The 23,654-nt window shown below is 35.7% G+C and overlaps 2 protein-coding genes across 2 annotated transcripts in view; both read left to right on the forward strand.

Annotated features, from left to right (window-relative positions):
* LOC140334713 (sialate:O-sulfotransferase 1-like) overlaps positions 1-23,654 on the forward strand; it is a 328,520-nt gene that overhangs the window by 270,832 nt on the left and 34,034 nt on the right. The gene's annotated exons all lie outside the window — the stretch shown is intronic.
* Positions 1-23,654, forward strand: part of LOC140343282 (sialate:O-sulfotransferase 1-like) — a 64,720-nt gene that overhangs the window by 40,602 nt on the left and 464 nt on the right. Inside the window, exons 2-4 of the mRNA XM_072429890.1 lie at positions 123-848; positions 7,622-7,736; positions 11,126-11,310. Coding sequence (XP_072285991.1) covers positions 422-848; positions 7,622-7,736; positions 11,126-11,310 — 727 coding nt within the window. The 5' untranslated portion in view covers positions 123-421. The remainder of the gene's footprint in view (positions 1-122; positions 849-7,621; positions 7,737-11,125; positions 11,311-23,654) is intronic.

A 23,654-nucleotide genomic window follows, 5' to 3' on the forward strand; every position in this document is an offset into this window, starting at 1 on the left:
GATAAGATTTGAATCTCAAAGTAGACACATTAAAATACCATCCTTTATTTTCTTATACTTCTGCATCTTCACTGTGAAGTCAAATGCAAAACCTATCAATACATTTCAATTTATTTTTTCAGGGTCTCGATAACAGTGGAAACTTCCTAAAATATCTCAGATAATGGATAAAAAATTGCCAAGCCTTTCACTGGATTTACAGAGGAAATGTTATACATAGCTAGAATGTCGTCATGTCACATGGGAACTTTGAAGGGACATGAATTCATTTTACTAAAATGTGTTTTGATTGAAAGTTACAATAAAACATTTTAGTTGACTGGACAACTTATCACTGGCACTTTGTTTTTGCCTTTTATTTTACTTTTTTGTTTTGTTTTTTTTGCTGGATTTTCTTTTTAAAGTTTTTTGTAGAGGGGGCATGGCCAAACCTTTTTTTAGTCTACAGAAATTTCTAAGACGGGCTCAGTTTTTTCTCTTCTTTCTAACCGTTGCTTACTTAATGGCTGGAAGCTTGCTACTTCTGCAAAGGTCTTATTTGGTCATACAACAAAACAACAGAGGAACTCCCGGGGCTCAGGGATCTTCAGTTGATGGCATGACACCTCTGGATCATAGGATGTTTCAATCAACATACTGGAATTCTAATGGATTTATGGTTGGAAACCTTCAAAACAAGCCTTTGACTAATTCAAGACACACTTTGCTTGATCAGCCACTTTGGCTTGTATCTCGGAACTCAGAGTTAAGGCAACTGAGGAGAAGATGGTACCACAATTTTGTAAATGACAGAGAACATGGTCAAGGCACAGTACCAAAACTACAAAAGCACACACTTGTAAATAAAGGTAGGTAACATTAACAAATTACTTAGTTTTGAATCTTGACAGTGTGACCTAAGAATTGTAAGGTAAAAATGTAGATTTAATTAAAGGTACACATTTAATGTAACTATTGCATTTTATAGTTTCACTTTTCTTAGCGTGATAGTTTTCAGGCCCCTTTTCGACTTAGCCTCCACTTTTGAACTAATATACTGTCAACCGCAGTGTTTGAAAACTGTTTTGTTGTTCAGGTGAATGAGATCGAGTGATGCTGAGTTTGCAGAGTTGGTCATCCTCTAGATGAGGCCAGAACCAACTTCTCACTTACCAGAACTGTACCACAATCCACCACAACCACAGCTGCAATTGCACGCCCAAAAGGTTTTCCAACCACTGTTTGGAAGCATGGTTAGGCCTGCAGTAATCTGAGTGAAATCAAGCACAAGTCTAAAATGTCCATTAGATTGTTTTTAGTGGACAACATAATTTAAGTTACCTTTTCTGTTCTTAGGTTCACATGAAGATGTAAAAGGATTGTTGTAGTTCAAGGAGAACCATTGGTTTCTCCAAGGAGTTCTAGACCAAGAATGGGTAAAGAATTGGCTGGAGTCCAAACAGCTAATTGTGCAATACAGTTGGTTAGTCCCCAGGTTACATACGAGATAGGGATGTAGGTTTGTCCTTAAGTTGAATTGTATTGTTGTATGTAAGTCGGAACAGGTAAAATTATTTTAATGAATGCAGATAGGACAAATGTTTGTGTCAACATAATATTAGGCAGCGCAGTGTCAGTTACTGTATAAAATCCTCATTGTGAGTTATTCACAAACAAAGCAAAAAAAAAAAATCTTTATGGAGCCTAGACATTCATTACCTTCTGGAACAAACTGTGCTTTGATATGCAAAAAGAAACAACAGCAGAGTTTGTCTTGGTGATTAAAGAGTTACAACAGACATCACTTCAGAACATCTTTCTCTACCAGTTTGAGCAGTGCTGCACAGAGCCTGCGTGAAATAAAAATTATATTCATAATTTATTATTGAATAAGGCATTTCATTAATATGCATATAATATCAAAATATTGTGATTAAAAATAACATGTTGTTGAAGCTAAAATGGAAAATGGACAGATGACAGAAGGGTGCATTGCAGTCATTTTGCAATAGCTTTCAGGGTATAACTTTTTAGTTTGATGAGGATGTATAACAATTAAATAAAGTGCAGAATTTTGAAACATATATAAATAGTAAAATATACATATTTCCCACTACATTAACAATAAAATTTCTGTTTTTCTTTGATATACAAAATGTATAACCATTCACAGATTTTATGTGAACCATAGGGTATAATAGAAAGACGGATTGTAAAACAGTTATCAGTTTATATCAATTTGAGCACCATTTACTTTTTAAAGCAGTGTTGCTATGGTCCATTTGAAATATTTGTTAAAATGACATTTATACCATATTCACTTTGTTAAAGTGGTATTTTAATGCTCTGTTGGGTATATTGTTAGATAAATTTCTCTTTTCTATCATGGGAATAGATTTTGATGTCATTTGTGATTTTTTAGAGATGTATAATAAAATGCAATACAGATTTAATACCTGTATTCCTCTAGCTATTTGTCATCATGCTCATTTTGGATGTTTCTGTTTTTTTTTCATTCATTTCTTTTACTAGATCTGAATTCTTGGGATTGTACAGTAAACAGGTGTTAGATTGAAAATATTTAAAATGCTAAGCCTGAATGCTCTTCATTAAACATCTCTTAGCTGGTTGTTGTCAAAACCTGTCCTCTACCTCAAAAACCGACTGAAGGTGCCTTTTACTAAAAGATAATTAGACAAAACAGACAAAAGGTTTGACAATGTTAGCTGACTCATCCTCCAGTTTATTATTTCTGAGCTCTCCAAACATAAAATTCCAAGTGCTGTACTTCATTATGCCACTATGGAATTTTATATGCAAAAAAAATACATTTTCAAAACCCTAACAATTAGCTTTAGGTCTTTTCCTCATATTGGGAGGATGGTGAACATAAGAATTCAGATACAGGAATGACAAATTGAGTTCTTGCAAAGTATTTAACACATTGGGCCTGATTTATTAAAGTTCTCCAAGACTGGAGAAGATAGACTATCATAGATGAACCTGGGTGATCCAGCAAACCTGGCAGTCTATCTTCTCCAGTCTTGGAGTCTTTTAATAAAACAGGATCATAATCAAAAACAAAATCTATGAGCAAACAACGATGAAGTAGATCCAGCTACCAGTACCATTATTTGTAATTAGCTCCACATTTCACATACATGGAACTTTGACTTTTGACACTTTAAGTGTATGAAATGTATTTGTCAATATTTAAATATCATTTCTGAAGAGCTTTTATTAGGTCCTTGGTCTCATTTTTGGATTCTCCTTTGAAAATAATAGCAGTTTTAGATCAATAACCCTTTAAGGTGGTCTCACTTTCAGGAAAACGTACTGACGGCACAGCGCAGCTTACAAAGGAAGATGTGGGGGACCAATCACGCAGAGGATGAGCCAACAGGAGCAAAGAAATAATGTAAATTAAAGTACCTATTATGGTACCCCTAAACCTAAAGGAGCATTCATTCATTAAAGTGTGGAGGGTAGCCCCACATTAAGGATCATTTTTTAAAGGAAGTTGATCTTTAAAGCTGAACCTTGGCAGATATACTGTAAAACATCAATGAATGCAGTTGTGGATGGTGTATACCTGAAATTGTTTTGATACTAACCTACTGTAATCCTCTATACAGAAGCCTGAAAGTGGATGAGCCAGTACTTGGGAACAATCTGAATCTTTAGAACTGCACATGTGTTGTCTCCTTTTGTAGTAATATAGCAGATAAACCTGAATGTTTCCTCTAGAAAGGATTTCTGGATTACAAACCCAAAAGAATATAATCTAGAGGCTCCGAAGGATTACAAATCCTTTGGCACAATATCATTTCTTTTCTACTATTTCAACTTCACATTTAGCTGTTTGCCTGGAGTTCTGTTTTTCTTAATGTTCCACTCACATATGTAAAGTGGACCTAAACTGAAAATCCAAAAAACTCCAGAAGGTTTGTTAAGGAAAAAAGATAATCCTTTCTGAGTGATTTATGTATAATAAGTATAAGAAACTTTTTAGCAGATTCCTGCCCATTTCTGTTCTAAAGAAATATCCGCTTGTTCCACTTTGGTTCTGTGTCAGTTTTAGAATTGAAGGATTGGTTTTTATTATAGTCACATGAGCAAATCGCAGTGTTATATGAGGAAAGGTGCAGTGTTTGAATGCTCTTAGAAGAAAAGCTTTGGATCTGCCTTCCAGTTTCCAAAAGAGACCCCACCACTTGCAGATCTCCACAACATTGGGTCATGTTGTAGGGAAGAAACCCTCTCTCCCAAGGATAACCCTAGCCAACTTTGGGGTCAGGCAAGTCTGGTTCTTTCAAAAGGGGAATAAGCTACATTTTCTCCCCCCATCACCCCTTTCCATTTTTGAAAAAAAAAACAGATTTCAAAGGCAAACATGTTCACTGCCCCATTTGCTGTCCAGGGAGGTCTCAAGTTTATTTAAGGGTCTGGTTTTCATATTGTGGGGGGTCGGTGTTTTTTGTCAAATAAGACCACCAAACAACAGAAATGTTCAGGTCAATGATCAAACCTAAAAGTTTGATCAAAATTTTGATAAAATAATAATATAAGTAACAAAAAAGGTTCCAGATATTATACACAGACAAAGATGACTATTTTGGTTGCACACCAGTACAGAAAACTGCAATCCATGTTCAATTGTTGGCGTTTTGCCAGCTGTATACTTAAGACTCTACAAAAATGACCTATCCTGCTTGTGTATATTGATAAAACATGGACAATTTTATCAACCAGTCTATCTGCTTTCAGTATAAGCTTACAATTATCTTTTGTGCTTTGTGAAAAATAAATATACCATTGCAATTTACTCAATTGTTTGCAATGAAAGTTGTGCAGTTTTCAGGTTTTTATTACACATGATTTTTCTACAAGACCTGTCTTACATTATTCTTACATGCTATCACGACATTTCAACAAAGCGGAATTAAGCTCAGCTAAACAGCAATCTGTTGTCCTTGAACCACTGTGATTAGGGTTTACTGATCCATCACTATAGTGATCATTACTTTATTTAGCACAGCATGTTATTGCCATTGAGTTATGTAGATTCATGCAGATGTATAAATTAGTGGAAAGCTGCTAAAATTTAACTATTCCAGGACAAGCCACTCAATGCACTGCTACTATTTTATTTTTATTACGTTTTATTATAATTTATAAAGGGATAGCATAACCTGGATATAAGATAGTATATAGCAGCCTTTCTCAATATATTTAACATGGGGAAACCCTTAAAATAATTTTCAGATCTTATGGACCCCCTGATATAAATATTATATCCACAGCTCACAGTATATTAGCATGGCAATGCTGGCCATTGGGAAGAACGTTATCTCTACAGATAGCCAAAAAGATCATTGGTGTCACAAAAACTGATCTGAAGGGTCCAATTTGCTCATGTTCTTTCTCTGTAACTGTACAATGCAAAGGGAATGAGGAAACTGATTTGATCTATCTGCCAACCTGTTGTTCTCTCAGCATGATCCTTGCACTGCACCACAGTTATTAAGCTCCCTGTGCAACTTCTTTCTCCACCTTTTCTGAGCTCTGTGGTAGAAATTGTACAATGGATTTCAAGATGCTGATATCAAGTTAAATTTGGGCACTTGTACTGCCGGTTGTATCAACAAAAACAGTTACATTTAATGATGTACTTCTGATTTTAGAACTTCAATCCTTTCTGCTCTATATGTCTGCTGAGACTTCGGCTATAAAGAGAACCTGTCAACAACTGCTATTGCAGCTTTTATTAGTTGTTATCATTTGTTTCACTGTATGATGTCAATGATCCAGAAAAATCTGCAGGTGAGAAGAATAGCCACAGTTAATAGACTGAACCAGTAAAACAACCCGGGTACATCATATTTTGCATTTCTATTCTGACTGGCTAAATACCAGAGTTCCTGGCTGACTGTCCATCCCCATTATTATACATTTCTTCCTTCTCCTACTCTCTTAGTTTAGATAGACTGAACACTATGCCATCCTAATTGTATCCTTATTTAGGAAGATTACACCTAAAATAAAAATGTTTCAATAGCCAGAAATAGAAATTCTAATTACCCTCCAGGTTGAACTAAACGATATGGAGCTAGAATCATGATAAAAGCCCTCTTTCTATTCTAAGATTTGTATATCAATACATAATAAAATATCATCTTATCAGCAGGTTTGAAATAAGGTAGCTACAACCTCAGATGAACACCAACACATGACACAAATGTCACAAACTAGATACACCATTACAGCTTCATTAGAAAAAAAAAAAAGGTTAGTAACAGCTAGGCACTGAAAGGCAAATGTACTGGGTTACCTGATTATCATCGAATGTGGTCACTACTAAAAGCAAAACTTGGCGGTTTGCTGGTCTGAAGCATTCAGGTGTGTGTTAATACAAGGCCAAGCAGGAAAGACATTTTAAAGACATTTGATTTTAAAGACATATCTGTTGCTGTCCATTAATCTGGGAAGAGTTTTAAGACATTTTCTAAACAATTTAAGCAAATTATCCCCAAAGTTAGATATCTAATTCTCTGATGATATACAAAAAAAATCCATCTTGGACTCCACAGACCTCAGCATGTTAATGTTCACAACATATACATAAGAAAAAGATAGGACAAATATGTTTTTTTTGGAAGGATTGCCAGGAGAAAGCCACTTCTCTCTGCAAACCATGTAGCCTTGTTCTTTTTAAAGTTGCATCCAAACAAAGAGAGCTCTGAAACAATTTCCTATGGATATACAAGACCGAAGTGGAGATATTTGGTGGAAACCAAGCACAGTATATCAGCACATCCACCACATACCAACTGTCAAGCATGGTGGTGGACGGGTGATGATTTCTGCTTGTTTTGAAGCCATATGAGTTGGACACCTTGCAGTCATGGAGTTGACCATGACATTATCTGTATGCCAAAGTATTCTAGAGTCAAATAGAGTGAAATGGGGTCATGGAACAGGACAATGATCCCAAAGCATACAGCAAATATACAAAATAATAGCTAATTAAAGAAAAGAAAAGGTTACTCTTCACCTGCGTTTGGAGTTTATTGACAGGTATGCTTTCCTTCAGTCTTTATTGCAGGCCTGTTGAGTTTTTGGGTACTGGAATGGTCATAGTTACATACCTAAATAATGATTGGTCCCCGGTGGGCCTATTTATGAGATTGTTTTTTTTTTTTATAGAGCTTGCTTTGGAGAACTGATTATTTTCTGTTTTTGGATTGCATGTATGGCAGCCTTAGTTCATCTTTATTAAGGGATAAAGAGATTAGTAGTTTACAAATGAAAGATAGCATTTTTTTTATTCTTCCAATTCACAGAGGGTACAACATTGCATTTCTGGCAAGATCAACAGGTTTTTTCTCTACTTGTTGAAATGTTTGTCTAAAAATGAAAACTAAGGCAGCGCCTAAATCTAATGACTGGTATTGTGAAATATATCACATTTTTGTTATGAAATGTAGCTCATCTTTAGTGTTTGCAAATATAACATTCATTTGCTTGAACTCGAATTGTAAGTGCAATTTTATCTGTGAGAATGCTTCATATTACAATTCGGTAGGAACACATGTAAAATGCCTTTGTTACTTTCTAATGCTGATTTTTTTTTTTATTTCAGGTACCTACATTGGTTGTTTTATAGATAATGTAGAAGATAGGACTCTGAAAGCCACAGTGTTCTACGATTTAAGGAAAATGACAATAGGTCATTGTCAGAGTGCCTGTGCTGAAAGGTAATCTTCCCTGTATAAATATAAAGCCTTTGCTGCCAATCACACAAGCAGTATTGTCAAATGAGACAAATATTTTCTATCCCAGCAGCTACAGTTTAGTTGAGTATGTATAGTTGGTGGGGCCAGCATTAAAGGTGATCATTAGCCACTAGTAGCTCCAGTCTTTCACATTTGTATAGACTTCTTTTCTGTACTTGATACACTGATTTTAAAGTGTGCAATAAAAGCTGCAGCATTAGAAAGACTCATATCAGCTGGCCTTTCCTCCCAAGCCTTTCTGTTTTTGGCTACTCCAAACAGTATTTATCCATTTAAAGAACCAGAAACCCAAAAAGGATATTAACTGGGTGTACATTAGGGTGTACCATGAAATCAAAAAAGGTTTTAAAGGTAAAAACTCCCAGGAAGAACAAGGAAAGGCAAAATAAAATCAGATTAAATTCAGCTTTAAAGTCCACATCCTTTTTACCGCTTTAAGATTTATAGACAGAGCACTGGTTCACTTGTGCCGTCCTAGATTCCAGATTCTTGGATGCATATCCATTGTCTTTACAGAGATTTTATAAATTTCTGAAATCTTCGGGTTCTATATTTGCAAACTGGGACCTGAGCCAACCAAGTTACTCGACAGCCCACCCCATTCATGTTACTTAAGCTTTTCTATTGGTAAGTGGTTCTACCCAACTGCATTCTTGGCCAATGTGCTGTACGTGGTGGAAAAGGCTGGTTGCCCAGGGACCATGCATGCTCTATCTGGATTGGATTTACTGCGAATTTTGCCCATCAGTCTGCAAACATATTAAATATGTGTGTAATTCCCCAATAAAAAAAAATCCCTTATTCAGTGTTCTAAAAGACAGCTCTAAAGTTTTTACAAAGTTTTGGAGGTTAAATTGCCTATACGTTCTGAATCTCCCCACAAAAAATTCTGCCGTAATATGCACTTTAAGCTATGGATAGGGATATTATAATATTATTTAGTGAGATATATTTTGATGATCATGATAATGTTTATATGTTTAATTTTCCTAAAAAAAATAACAAATGTATTGTGTTATTTTGTGTAAAAAATATACTCATTTCATTGTTTTATATGTGTGTGGTGCATTTTTACAAAATGAATGAGTTTCATTCACATGAATATTATACCCATATGAAGTGCATGCAGCATTTTTGAATGTGTGCTATATTAGGGAGACACATTTAAAATTTTCACTGTGTAGGACACAGTAGATTTTTCATTTATTTATTTTTAATTAGCAAGCCTTTCAGCCCTTTGCTCATGACACTAAAAACAAATCTCTGCTGAGATAACTATGGAGGCTGTGATTGCTCACCTTTGTGAATGCTTGTTGGCTGCTTTCTTTGCCTCGATACATTTATAGTCACTGACTAGAAACAAACATTTGATGTACACACTTGCTTCAGTTAGTGACTTGAAATGAAATGATTGAAGCCATTGGATCAGAATGATAACGGTAATGGTAGTAGTTTCAGAAGGGGGGCACCCATGACAGTCTCTATATATCTCTGCATAGGTTTCTTTGTGTAAAGGAAATGAAAAATGTTCATATTCAGTCTGTACTGAAGATGAATATTGGAAGTAGCTTCTGATCTACATGAGATTCATTATTCAGGCTACCGATGAGGTACAATTTGTATACACTAATTCACATAATTATTGTCAGATTACTAATTGGATTTGTGCAAGTATTCGTTAAAATTCTTATTGCGTTGTCAATCCAAAAGATAAAGTAGAATGCAGACCAGTAAATAAAAAATAAAATACCCAATAATAAATAAATAAATAAAGCAAATGCAAGTCTCAGGGAAATGACACATTAGAACATACATGAAATTACACAGTAGGAGGACAGCATATGGGTTTATAATAATTCCTATATATATAATTTTACAAATAAAGGAAACTGCTGTAACCACCTGCGCATTTTCACAGCTCTTGGCTACCGACTAATCAGTTTCTATATAATTATTTTAAACAAAACCCCAGTGAGCAAAACAACAGTATATATATATATATATATATATATATATATATATAAATATATATATATTCATATATAAAACATTGATTACTGGCAGCCTACATTATTTACCTTGCATTAATGTGAATTCTATAATTATTTGTAATCTATGAAAACCATCTATTCTACTTGTTTTACACAGAAGTAGTAATAAATATAACCAATTATCATTTATGCCACTTTCATTAATTTCAGTTCGTTTGACATTTTTAAATCAAGGAAAGTTAACGTTTTCCTTTAAGATCTCACTTTCATTTTTACTTTAACTTTATGCCCAAATACTAGAGATAACTCAACATATGGATGAGTTGATTCCAACTTTGGATCAGAAATCATGACTTGAGTAGTTTAGGTTTCAATCTAACATTATTAAGCCTGTCATTAAGAGGTATGGTAGGCCACCAGGCAATAACAGCTGTCATTGTCCAGCACTCTACTATACTTGTCATTAACAAGTAAAGTACGGCTCAGGCAATCCAGTAACCACATTGGTTGAGTCTTAGTATGTCGTCATCTTACACTTGGTTTGGCTGAGTTTACTAATATATGTCATTGAAAGTTATAGTAAACTGCCAGATGATGACAGCTGTCATTGTCTGACTACCAGATTACCAGATACCATTTCCCACTTGGAATTTCTAAAAGCAGTTTCCTAACTAATCCAACGGGATTTAACTCAAATTAGAAATTTACTGTTCCAAGCACGATCTACTAGCTATATGTTTTGACCTTATTATATGGTCTTATCTAAATTGCCCCAAAAAATTGCAGTGTAAATGTCTACCTGAATAAATAAATCATTATTGTAATTATTTTTTTAGTTAGGTCTTCATTGTTCCTAGCTGTTGATAAATCTAAAATAGATCATAGAGGTATTGTGCAAACTACACCTTTACTTGGAGCTAGCTCAAAGGGACACATTCTGGAAGGTGAAACTGTTGGCTTTTGGATAACAGTGTTAATAGCTATATTACAAAACACACTGCCTCCTCATTGTCACCATGCACATAGAAAATGATGTGTAAAGTAGATCTGATTATCCACCATCCACCATGATACACCATCTGATTGTTTAATTTAGTTTCATTATTCAGCCAGTTGTAGAACTGAATCTTTTTACTTTAAGAATGCGAAAGTCTATCCTATACCTAAGGACAGGTATTTTTTTTTACATGATTTATACATGATATAAAATAGAATACTTTATTATCTGACTGTGTGGGATAGCACATTTGTTTACTAGATAATATGTCTTTACCATTCAAGACCCCCAACTAACTATTAGTCTATTTTTATGTAACCTCATGTCATTGTAAATCATTTACGTATAATTCTTTTTTTCAGAACGTATCTCTATGCTGGCTTAGCCTATGGATCCGAGTGTTACTGTGGAAACAGCTTGCCCTCAAACCATGCCAAAGAAGAAGAATGCAACAATGAGTGTAAAGGAGAGAAGGGCTCTGTCTGTGGAGGTGTAAATCGTCTCTCCGTCTTCCAGTTGCAGGAGCAGCAAAGAACAGCCAAGCAGAGTAAGTTTTTTGAATCTTGTAAATAGATGCCATATCGGCTCACTGACCTGTCCATGAACCACTTCACAGCACCACGCTAAAGAGATGAGTCAGTTTCAATTAAAGTTAACAGTGAAATGTACCATTCAACAAAGCTAAATGTTCTCAGCCTCAGATTAGTATAAGTGTAAAAGTTTACATGAGTGTATGTGCCTAGTCATTTAGCTGCCTACGGGTAAAAGAGAGAGAGGACCTTTCTAACTCCTAAACTAAATTACAGACACATTTATACCACAGTCTAAACTATACAGAGATAAAAAAAAGCTTAAGTGGATGAAAACCCAATCACTAAAAGCTAATTTTCCTTTCAGTAAAGTAAAATCTATTGATCTTGCCATAGAGGTCCCTGGTCCAGGCACTTCCTATATAGCTTTAGGTCGAACCACCAAAATGATTGTTAATAAGCACATCCAACAAGCAATGTCAAATGGATCCCCAAAAAATCATCAACATATTCAAATAGGTGTTGACCGAAGAGAAACAAGAAAGACCATGGTACACTAAAGTTACTGCGTTGTGTTTTGAATAGATCAGCAGTGATGATTTACTCCAATTACAAAAAACTATTGGGTGCATTGGGGAGCAAAGCCTATCTTCTCAGGGATTCATTTTTTCATATGGATTTATCTAATACATGAAACCAATTTCCCGACTTACTTGTGATAAGAAAAAAAAACTCATATCCATTGTAAACCTATTGAAAGTTTGATTTATTTATTTTTCACCACTAATGCATTTCTCGCAGTCAACAATTGAATTCAAACTTGAATCAGATCAACCCAACTATAATCCCCTCTGAGAGATTCCTGCAGTGTTGCAACATTTCTGTTTGTGCAGCCTCTAGGAAGATGTCAGAATAGGAAATAGGAAGAAAGCTGCCCAAAGCAAATGGAAGCCCAGTATCTGTCATCAGCATGGATGTTCCCATTGGCAGACTCCCCCTTCACACCTTGTTTCAGTGACAATTATAAAATGTTAGTTTTCTCTCCACTTTTGTCCCTGTAATGACTAACATTGAGCCTGATTTATTAAAGCTCTCTAAGACTGGAGAACATACACTATTATGAGTGCACCTGGGTGATCCAGCAAACCTGGAATGGATCTGGTTAAGGATTGAAAACATTTGCCAACTAATGCCAAATGTTTTTTTTAAAGAAATCCATCCCAGATTGCTGGATCACCCAGGTACTCTTGTGTCAATCTATCTTCTCCAGTCTAGGGTAGCTTTACTAAATCAGGCCCATCATATTACCAAACTTCCCCTAAAAATCTTTGCTAGGACCATTGAAATTCAGATCAACAACAAGCCAGGTAGCATGCAGAACATATAGGTGTCACACATATGTTCAGGGGCTGATTTGTTAAAGCTTTCCAAAGCTGTGGAGGATACACTTTAATTGGTGAACCTGGGTGATGCAGCAAACCTGGAATGCATTTCTTAAAATTCATTTTCTATTTGTTAGCAAATGTTTTCAATCCTGGACCAGATCCAACCTAGGTTTGCAGGATCACCCAGGTTCATTGATGAAAGTGTATCCTTTCCAGCTTTAATAAGTCAGGCCCAATATGTTCATCAGTAGACTCTAAAACATGATACATGAGTGCTAATGATTACAGAGTTGTATATTACCTATAAACTGAATAATTAAGCACCTCCTTAAGCAGAATTTAAGTGTACATTGACATCTGTTATGTCCACAAATACTATAAATAACAGTTTTAATTAAAGCTGAAATTCAGTATATAAAATGTAAATGAATGCAGTTTTGTATTTATGCAGAAACGTATTTCTTTTTAAGGCTTATCTCTGGTCAAATATTACCAGGCTTCTCCCTTTCACCTTATATCTTCCAACTGGTTGATGGATTCAGTTGAAAAATGTAAAGCCCCTTATACTTATTATTCAGTCCAGAGTCTTCTCACCACCTCTGTTTAGGGAAGGATATCATTTGGATGTTAAGATCACTGTCTTTTGGATGTGGACAATTATTTCTGGCTGTTTAGCAGTCCTCCAAAGCTCCAGAGAAGGACAGCAGCGATATCAGTGCAAGGGGGCTGCAGGGGACCAATCAGCATGGAAATATTTGCTGTGTTGGAATAGTGGCAAGGTACCTGCATGATGGATTTAGTGAGTAATGCTTTACAATTTACAAATAAAAAAACTGAAGGATAGGTTAGAGGAGGCTGCAAACTGGTTAATAATTTAATTAGATGGGGTTTTATTTGCATTCAGTGTAAGCACCAGAATTTGTTGTGGTATCATTGTTTTTGAGCCCCAGCACAACAGAACTCAGGGAAGGGACAGGAGAAGCATGAGAAGTTGACTATTAGACTATTAGGTGTGTAGCAGTGCAAGGGTTATACTAATATAAAGATGAAATTGTCATTGCATTTTTTTCATCTTCCACTGCTCAGTAGAGTGTCAGTGCTGGGAATCAGACATGTCTTTCAATGTAAAACTATGGGGTCAGGTCCCCTCTACTGCCAGGAACAAACGATTGGCAAAATTGTGACTGGATGGACAGAAATACAAATCCTTTGTCAGGTAAAACAGCTTCCATATATGTCCTTTGTCTATTCATTTGGCTGATTGCCTGGAGCCAAGCTTTACTGATCTCATTTAAAAAAAAAAATCTATTTCTCTTTTACACTCCACCTACCCCTAATCTTTATCAGCATACCAGAAATAAAAACTCCAAGAAAAAAATAAAATGAAAAAACAGGAAATAATAAAGTGACGTATGCGGTAACACCCATGTATCTATATATCTATCTTGTCAATGCTGTGCTTTGTGGATTTGAGAAAAATTATGTCAACATGTTCAGCACTTCATATATAAATTCAGTAGATTTGATGTTTATTGCAATTTTCTTGTATACTGTTGAGCTGCAAATTACTTTCCGAGGTTCCTTCTTCTCTCAATATAGTTTTACCTGATTAGTGGCTCCCTACACTTTGATTGAAGCAGTATCACTGCCTTACAATTTATTTTTCATACTCCCAACTGGTGCTAGGCTAGTAAATTACTTCTTCTATGTGTGAAAATAGCTGTGGCATAGAAAATGGCTCTAAATGAAAAGTAAACATCCTTGATAACCACTCATAGTAATGCAATCTGGCGTTGGATAGATACAAAAAATGTATTTTTATTTGAGCTTTTAATTATCAGTCTACTTCCAAGAGATATTTTTTTTGTCATTTTTTTGCTTTTCCTAAAAAATAAATAAACAAGGTTTAGTTAAAGCAGAACTCAAATTTAAAATACAGGAAATAAACTAATAAAACTTTGTAATCATTTTTATGACATGAAATGTAGTTATGTTAATGCAAGCAGTGTGAGTACATAAATTTGACCTTGTATCAGCAAAAATTGTCCCCAAACTCCCTAATTCACATGCTAAGCACTATTTTTTTTTCCAAGTGGAACATGTAATATATATTATATAATACATATTTCAAGGGATATTGCTTATTCACCTGGGACAAAAACCTATTGTAAAGCATTTGGATGCTAATAAGTGAAATTCCAACGCAAACTGATCTTCATTCCAAATGGTAAAAACAGTAAAAATTGCATTGCACATGAGGATGCTGAGGGTTTGTCCACACCTCAGAAATGTCATTAGGAGAGAGTTCAATAGAGGGGGTGCAAGGAATAAGTATATCGTAATAATTATCATTCTTAAGGCAAAGAAGTATTTGACCCTTTCACAGCAAAGATAAGCATTTTTCTTGCCCTGATTTCAACTGTAGTTAAAATTGTACAGCGCAGACATGCTCAACTTTTAGGCTACATACACACATTCCGTTCTTGTCACTGGAAACCATCTTTCATGAATATTTCTAAAAGAGTGACAGATAAATGAACAAGCAGTGTACACACACTGACGTTCTGTTCTATGGAGAGGGGAGGAGATGGGCACCCCGCTGTGCTCCCCGTCTTTTATTTGTATTGTGGTCGTTCATCGCTCGTCGCCTATTGATCCATCAGTACGGATCCATGAAAGACATTGGACAACCTCTATACACGTCAGATTCTGGCCCAACACAATCCCAACTGTTTGTATTGAGAACGATCTGACGTGTGTACATAGCCACACTTCGGTGTCACTGTGCTGGAAGCTACCGCCCCAATGAATTTTCTGCAGAGAAAGGCACCACTAATAAGGTCATCCTACATATCTCATTTAAAACCTAACAGTTCTTCTTTAAGAACATTAAAAAGTATTTCTATGCATACATATGTAATTACCAGGCGATTTCAACTATTTATTAGCCTTTGGTCACAAAAATGCCTCAATGGAACGGCAGATCCTACCAGACAATTGTTAAATAGACTGTGTTGGTATTAGATTTATGGATTTGATAAGTCTTTTTTTTAATAAAAGCTAGTTGAAAAAGTAATTGAAATTGCCCAAAAATAACCATGTGTACGGTCAGCACAAGTGTCTAAAAATGTAAGCATTTCTGTAGAAAGCTGATAATTTTTGGTGGTAGCCAATTTAGTGAAATTATTTTTTAAGTGGAGCTGAATTTTAGCTGAATTGCATATTATCGTTCATATTATCCTTGAGTAATTCTGTGTAGAAAGATACTGATGTATAATACAATTTGGCTGTATTTTCATTTATAATATATTCATAAAATCTATTGTTTCCATACCACAGTAACACAAGGGATTAGGTGCATCAAGCAATTTATATTATCTATTTGACATTTGCAGCATTATTTTATGTTTGCAGGCATTAATTACAATGATAGCTCATCTGTGTGTCAGTTATCTGTCTGTTCATTCAGAGAAATAAGCTAATTTGCTTTCTTGGCAGTAATGAGTCCACAAGATAACGTTTATATGGGGCTACAAGGCCAATACAACAATTTTAAAAACAAATAAATAGGAAAGCTTGTAATGCAAAATAGACAGATTTATTCACATCGAGTCAGATGGAGGTCACTTGACTTTGATTAAGAAATTTGCTAAATATAGGACACAAATCTTAGATTAAAACTCAGCTTTACAACTACTGTCTGTTGTAAAAGAGCATGGTTACAGTTTGTGATCCTTTGAACGATGAATTAAAGCTTATATACCTTCTACTGCCCTCATATTTAAAAGTCGCTTTTACTTACCTGATTTTGCAGTCGTGCAGCAGGCAAGTTTTTTCTATCCTGATCTGCATGATGGAATGGTTTTCTCCAGTGCTCACATTGTTTAGTGAATAATGGAGATTCTTCTCATCGGTTGTCTTATGTTGGGTTGCCATGATCAGCCTGGAACAGGTCCTGTGAGGGTTTACATCATGGTTTTTTTTTTAAATTAGTATTTGTAATGGGGTAGGGGTGATCAAAAGAGGAGATTATTCTCTAGCTACATATTAAGTCAGAAAATCAACTTCCACTAAATTTCAACTAGTGAGCTGCGTGTCTTTAGTAGGTACAAATGTCCTATACACATCTGGGGCAGGGATTGAGTGAAATGACATTTACATCTGCATTGTAGACTGATTCATATCTGAGTTTTGGAACTCATTTTGCTTTTACTGCCTAGGGCTCTGCTAGGCTACGTACACACATGCAATCATTATCGTTGGAAACAAATGACTAACGACCGATTGTCCGATAATCGTTAAAAAAAAGTGCACAACGAATGATCAATGAGGCAGACGAACGAGGATTGTTCGCAATCTATTGTGTGCACGGTCGTTCAGTGATTCCGGATGGTTCTGCAGTAGACTTTCTCCTTTACATGTCACTTCCTGCATCATTCAAACGATCGTATCCAGAGTGTGTAAATTATTGGCGGATTATATTTAAATGATCATATTGTTACAATATGTTCAGAAATGTGCACAATACGATCGTTCAAAATAATCGTGCATAATCGTTAGTCGTTCGTTTTCTAACGATAATTATTGCAAGTGTGTACCTAGCTTTAGGGAGATCTACACTTACTCACTATCATGGTGGCATCAATCTTATCAAACAGGTAGTAAAAAAACATAGAATAGGGACAGATATAGCTAGTAGAAGTTAGTAACATTACACTGGGTTTATTTGTTACGTTAAAGACATTTAAAATAATCTAATACATTTTAGGGAAATATTCTGTTATTTATATCAACACATTTAGGTAGCATAATCACCTTTTTCCAATTTACATGAAATGTAACAAGGATGTAAGGTATGTAAAGTCTAGAAGCATCATGTTCTAGTTGTCTAATCCCATACCTAATGTTAGATAACCTTCACAGGTAAAAGTGTGAATTTCTATAAAATTGTAAGGGTATAAATACATTATTTGCAGAACACACAAATCAGCCAGTAGCTAAAGGGTTCTAGCATACCCCTACGGAACTAAAAAGAGTTTTCCTTTATGTCATGTCTGGTGAATCCATTGCCACCAGAACAAAACGTAGGGCGAAATCTCTCCTATAGCGCCATGAAGAACACTAAAATGCAGCAGGCAAATAAGAGTTTTAGCCAGAAATAAACTTTGATTATTGAGAAAAATGGTTACCAAATGGTTGGAGTAGTGTAAAGTTCAACCTATTAGTTAATTTTATATCTTATTCAGTTTGTCTAGTAAAATACTGGTTGTACTCTGCATGACTTAATCTTGCAATATTTAGTGTTGCTGTGTGGATTTGGGTTAAAGTCAAATGTGAACAGAATTTCAGTATTTGGGTCGGCACTACAAGAACTGAAAAATCCTTGCTACCCATGTCACTATGTTATAACATACGCAAAAAGGATATTGATAAATATATATAAATATTGGAATCTACACACGCATGTGTGCAGACCCCAATTCTATAAAACTGGTTGTCCAAATTGTCAACAATCATCATTCATACATATGTAGAAAATTGTGAAACACTTACTTAAAAGGTGAAATTTTGTACTTGCTGGTTTAATTCAACTTTTTGCATATGTTATAACATCTATAGTGAAATAAATCAGTGAAATTATTTCCATACAATGTATTTATATCAAATATTATATGTACTATACAATGTAATGATATAATACTTACTGGAAATATTTATACTTATTTGTTATCTGCTTAAACCAGTAGTTTGTATGTGTCTCGAACCCCCCTGAGGAAGCCGTCTTGGCAAAACGCATCGGGAAATAAAGACACTACAAGGACTTCAACCAATAGGATATACGCTAACAACCTGGTTTTCTGTCTGACCTACCAGGATTCTTCCTTTTTGCCTTCACAATTCAGCAGTACTTGTCTAGTATCAGGAAATAGAGGTAAAACCCCACCTATCTGCATACCTTTAATGCAGAGTAAAGGGGGTTTTCAAAGTTCTCAATACTGTTAGGCTATACTTATCTTGTATATGGTTTAACTGTATTTACCATAGTTTTTGATTATATCTTGGGGGGGGGCTAACATATTTATATTTGTAAGGTACACAGTCCTAAAAGGGGGCTGTCGTTTTTTAAATGTTACTTGTCACAACCACTTTGTTTTACTGCTGTGAAGAAAAATGGGACCCTAAAAAATTTTTTTTTTATTATTTCAAGATTCATGTATTTTCCGTGTTGCTCTTTAGGCTGCATAAAATGGCCCTTCCCTGTTTTATTTATGACAATGTTACTGGGATGTTGGACATTTTTCTTGGTATATTTTGGCTGCTGTAGAGACAAAAACAATCCAGCAAAATTTTCCCTATTGCCTTCAATGGTATTAGGACATTCAGAATCCATAATTTTTTTGACCAATTTAGCCAAATGGTCCTAAAAACAAACCAATGCATTTTCTAGCAACAACTAGTCATCAACAATAATACAATCATCGGTGACATAACATAATGATAGATTTCATGATTGTAGAAAAGAAATAGAGATATGATTTTTCATTTATTTTACCTTCTATTTTCAGCCTTAGGGCAACTAAATTATTTTCACATCCAATATAATCTGCCATGTAATAAAGAAAACTCAAAGTGTAAAGTCTGTTTTTGTTGCTAAACTGTCTGTAGGCGATATGTAAATTTTAATTGTATGGCTATCTTTTTTTAATGTCGCTGTTCTGTTATTATTTTTTTATTGTGGTTTCCACTTTTATTACATTATGTATGCACATTTTAGTTATTTTGGACATGGATTCTTCTAATTCACCATACAATCCTGTATTATATCAAAGCAGCTGCTCAGACAGCACAAAGCAAGACTGGAAAAAAAGGAACATTGTGGTCCATTTTCAAGATACAATGAACAGAGTCAGAGAACACTTCCAGCTACTCTCCTGTGGCAGTAAACAAATAAACAATTCTTGTTCAGTGGGAAATGACTGCTGGGAAGTGATATTTTCTACTTTGAAGGAATATATTACATCTATTGCTATACCCACTAGGTGTTTAGTGTGACATACCTGGTACTAAAATAGAGACTACCCTCGAGGCTCATCAATGCAGTACAGAATGTGTCTACATGGAAAGTGAATGAGAAAGTTAAAACATTTTAAAAGGGTTTAGGGACATGGCAGCATATTTCTAGTGTCGGTATGCATATTATATGCTTTCCACAGAAGAAATCACATGTGGGAAATGGTATTCAGATGTCACAATTGGGACCAGATTTAAACATAGCCATTTGCACATGGGCTATGGTCTAGGGTGGTAAAGGGCTACACAAGCATTTCTGCATAATGCTGCTGATGGTTAGTAACATATTTCAATGTGTATTAGAACATTTGAGACTGCTGGACTTCCTGACAGTGCAGTTCTTTCAGGTCCTTATCATAGCTATCCCTACAAAGTATGTTCTGTACTTGCAGCCCCATCCTGCCTGTGCTCTACACATCTGGAGCAGGATTGCTCAATTCAGTCTTTGGCATCTTTTCACTAAATTTCCATGTCAGGATTCCGTAAACAGAGCTGTTTAAATACCAACCCATTTCTAGAAGAACTCTAAGAGCAGGCTTCTTGCTTGAGATTTGGGGGGTTATCAACTGGTCAAAATTGTGTAGCTGCATGCCTCTACACAAGGCAGGATGTACTTGTAGGTAGAGATAAAAAAAAATTATGTGAAGTTTGATCGGTAATGGTTTGGCCAATCTTTTTGAAACTGGTAACTGAAAATTGGAGTTTCCAATATAAAAGTCAATGGAATTCTAAACTAGGCTAAAAACAAATTTTGTAATATAAAGTAGCAGATGATACATAATTGCAGAAAATGGTTTGTGAAGCTCATGGCTGTCCTGCTTGATATGATGATGGAGTCTAGCTTATATAGCCTGAGACACTTAAAACATTCTGCCAGACATACTAAAATATATGAGCCTATATACTGCAAATATACCGCCTATATAGCAGCCTTTTGTCCTTTTATCCCAGATGAAATTTGGAAGTACTTTTAATTGTAGGCATTTATTGCTGAAGGATTTGCAGGCAAGCCAAATTGGATGTCAGTTATGTACTACAGTATCACAGTCCATATAAATGTCAACCAAAGAGATGGTAAGCCAACTTGCTACCATGCATAGGACTCCATTCTGCCTACACATCCTGTACTTGATTTGATGGTTAAATATATATGAACCAGGGTTATGAAAATTCAGGGAGTTCCAAGTCAAACCTGAGGCTGAATGTTAGGGATAGAACCAATAAAAGCAAAGGATAGTCAAGACTTATATATGCAAGTCCATGTTTAGAGAGATGCAAGAACAGTTCTTCATAATTCATTAAAACATAAAAACTTTTAAAAATAAAATAAATGGACATAAAATATGCTATTTGGTTGGGGTGAAAAAGAAAATGTTTATTATTGGAAGCTGGTGTCTATCAAAATACGTTTTTGTTTGTAGATGAAATACCAAAAAGGAAGTGAAACACAACTTTCAAGCTATATAATTCTGTACATGGTATGGTATTATTCTGGGTGACAATTTGTTCCAAGATTTAACTTGATCTGATAAGTGTTCTTTAAGTATTTGAATACTGTTTATATTAAATACATAACATCTTATATTTGGTTCTTTTCCATCGAAGGCCAAGGCCACAGTAAATATTGCTTTGTTTGCATTCAAGCTATCTGTAGTTTGTAGAGTGTAAGCTAAAACTGATTGTTAGATCAAATTACAGATTTAGGAAGATGAATGTGTCCCCAGTTAGCTCTCTGGAGTCACATTTTATACCTTGCGTAGTGGTTGCCCTCTTTTCCAGTAGTTTGTGATCTAGTTTTATCATTATGTACGGCTGATAGCACTGAACACAATTAGGTTGATTTTCTAAAAGAGGCGACAATAATTTACACAGCAATATGAATGTTGCTTTAGGACTACTGAAGTTATGTTCTGTTAATTTTGACTAAACAATCGAGACTAGGGCAAATTAAGCAAAATTGTTTAAATTGACAAATGTTTTGCTTGTCAATGATTGAATCATTAAAGTAAATGCAATTTTACTATGCAACTCCTGCCATAGATCAGCAGCACAGCTGATTTGGTACTTGTTGATCACCATATATATATGTCAGATCAGCAGCAGTTTGTCTCCTTACCTTGCTTCAGGTTGCCCTGTCCAGGCCTTGGAGGTAGAGGCATCGCGGGGGTTTTCCAGGTGATTTATAGGCACCTGCTCATTCAGTCCCCACTCAGCCTCCCTGAGGCTCCAGCTCGTGTCTGTTTCTAAGTACTGATTTCCTGGTTCTGACCATGGCTTGTTTGACTTCGATTGTTCCCCGCCTGCCCTGACCTGGTCCTGCTCTGGTTTTCAAGATTGCTTATCGATTTGGTACTACTCTTCGGTTCCATCTGCAGTCAGCTGCCATCAGCCTAAGTGTCTAAGGGCCGCAACCTGGGCATCGTCCGCAGCAAAGTTCATCACCTCTTGCGGGGTGCTCTTGTGAACATGGGGTGATTCCTTGGACTCTGTTCCTCAGCTCATACCTCAGCCAAACGTGCAGATTGCACAGAGGGTCCACTTCCCCATACTTGGGGCAAATCTGTGACAACACTTAAGTGACTCCTGTAGTAAATTGCATAGCTTTTTGCACCTGCAGCACCCCTTTGGTTATAGTGCTCCCTTTAAGGAAAGAAGGGGTTGCTTTAAGTCCAGAACCCTCCAGAAACTTTATAACTTCTGTTTTATATGAATGGTTTAGAAGTTCTAGCTCTCCTCGCTAACTGATTAGTGGAGAGGGGGACGGGTCAGGAGATAAAAAGAACCTAACCTATGATGAAATACTGTTAAGTTTCTGGCTAAGATTCAGTCTGGATCTTAAACTGCCAGAGAGGGGAGCTAGAAGGTCTCTTGCAGCCTCGGATTTTAATACTCAATGAAGAAGCTCATGGAGAAGGGAAACCCAAGTGTGGTTTGTGAATTAGGACTGTTACAATAAGATTCACCCACTCCAACAGGGAGCATTAATGATGGTTAGTGTCTACATGTGCTCAACTGATATCAAGGGCTTATAGTCTAAGTCTGGAACAAAGCTAGAGAAAGAGTATTTGAACTGTACATTATGCTCCTCTAGATTATATGCTGCTTCCCGCATACTCTGCACCCCTATTCCTGTATCCTGCTAATCGCATTGAACAAAAAATCATCTACAGTTGAACTTGGACTGAGTTTGTGTGTTGATTTCACCCCACCTGATGTAAGAACTCTTTGAGGGTGCACATCTTACAGACCAGGTTATATTTGCAAATGCTCTTAGTATTCCTTTTTTATTTCTGACCTGCCAGAAGCATGGATTTAGCTTATTTCAAAATTCTACCACTAAGACAAATTGGGGCGAGTGACAGACCTTTGCAGGGATACCCCTTCTTCCACACAGAGAGCAAGAGTCCCTCTCAATAATATGTTTACAGGTATAGGTTTTTCTACTCTTTCCAAAGAAAGATGTTTTTGTTTTGGGGGCACCTGGAATGTATTTAGCTGATTTTGAATAAAAAGACATCCTTTAACCTAGCTACCATTTTATTTAACTGATAGTTATATGTATGCTTAAACTGTCATTGACATCTCAGAACCCCACATTCTAGATAGCCAGGGATTGACAGTGCCTCTCTGTCTAGTCTATTGAATATTGCCTATTACCAATCAGAGTTCTAAATATTCTGGTTGCTGTCATTGTACATCAGGTGTCCATGTAATAACTAGTGTTCTGTGGAGGTATTATGAACTAGCAGTCTGAGCAGACACAAATTAGCTGTCAGTAGCAGTTTCTGAAACTGTTGAATAATTCCCCACCATTGTTTCTTACCCTGCACAGTGTAAAAAATTATTTTCTGGCAAAACTGAAAAGTTGGTAAATGTTGATGTAATTACAAATATTATCTGTGTCC

Source organism: Pyxicephalus adspersus, chromosome 1 (genome assembly GCF_032062135.1).
Source record: "Pyxicephalus adspersus chromosome 1, UCB_Pads_2.0, whole genome shotgun sequence".
Classification (NCBI taxonomy): Eukaryota; Metazoa; Chordata; class Amphibia; order Anura; family Pyxicephalidae; genus Pyxicephalus; species Pyxicephalus adspersus.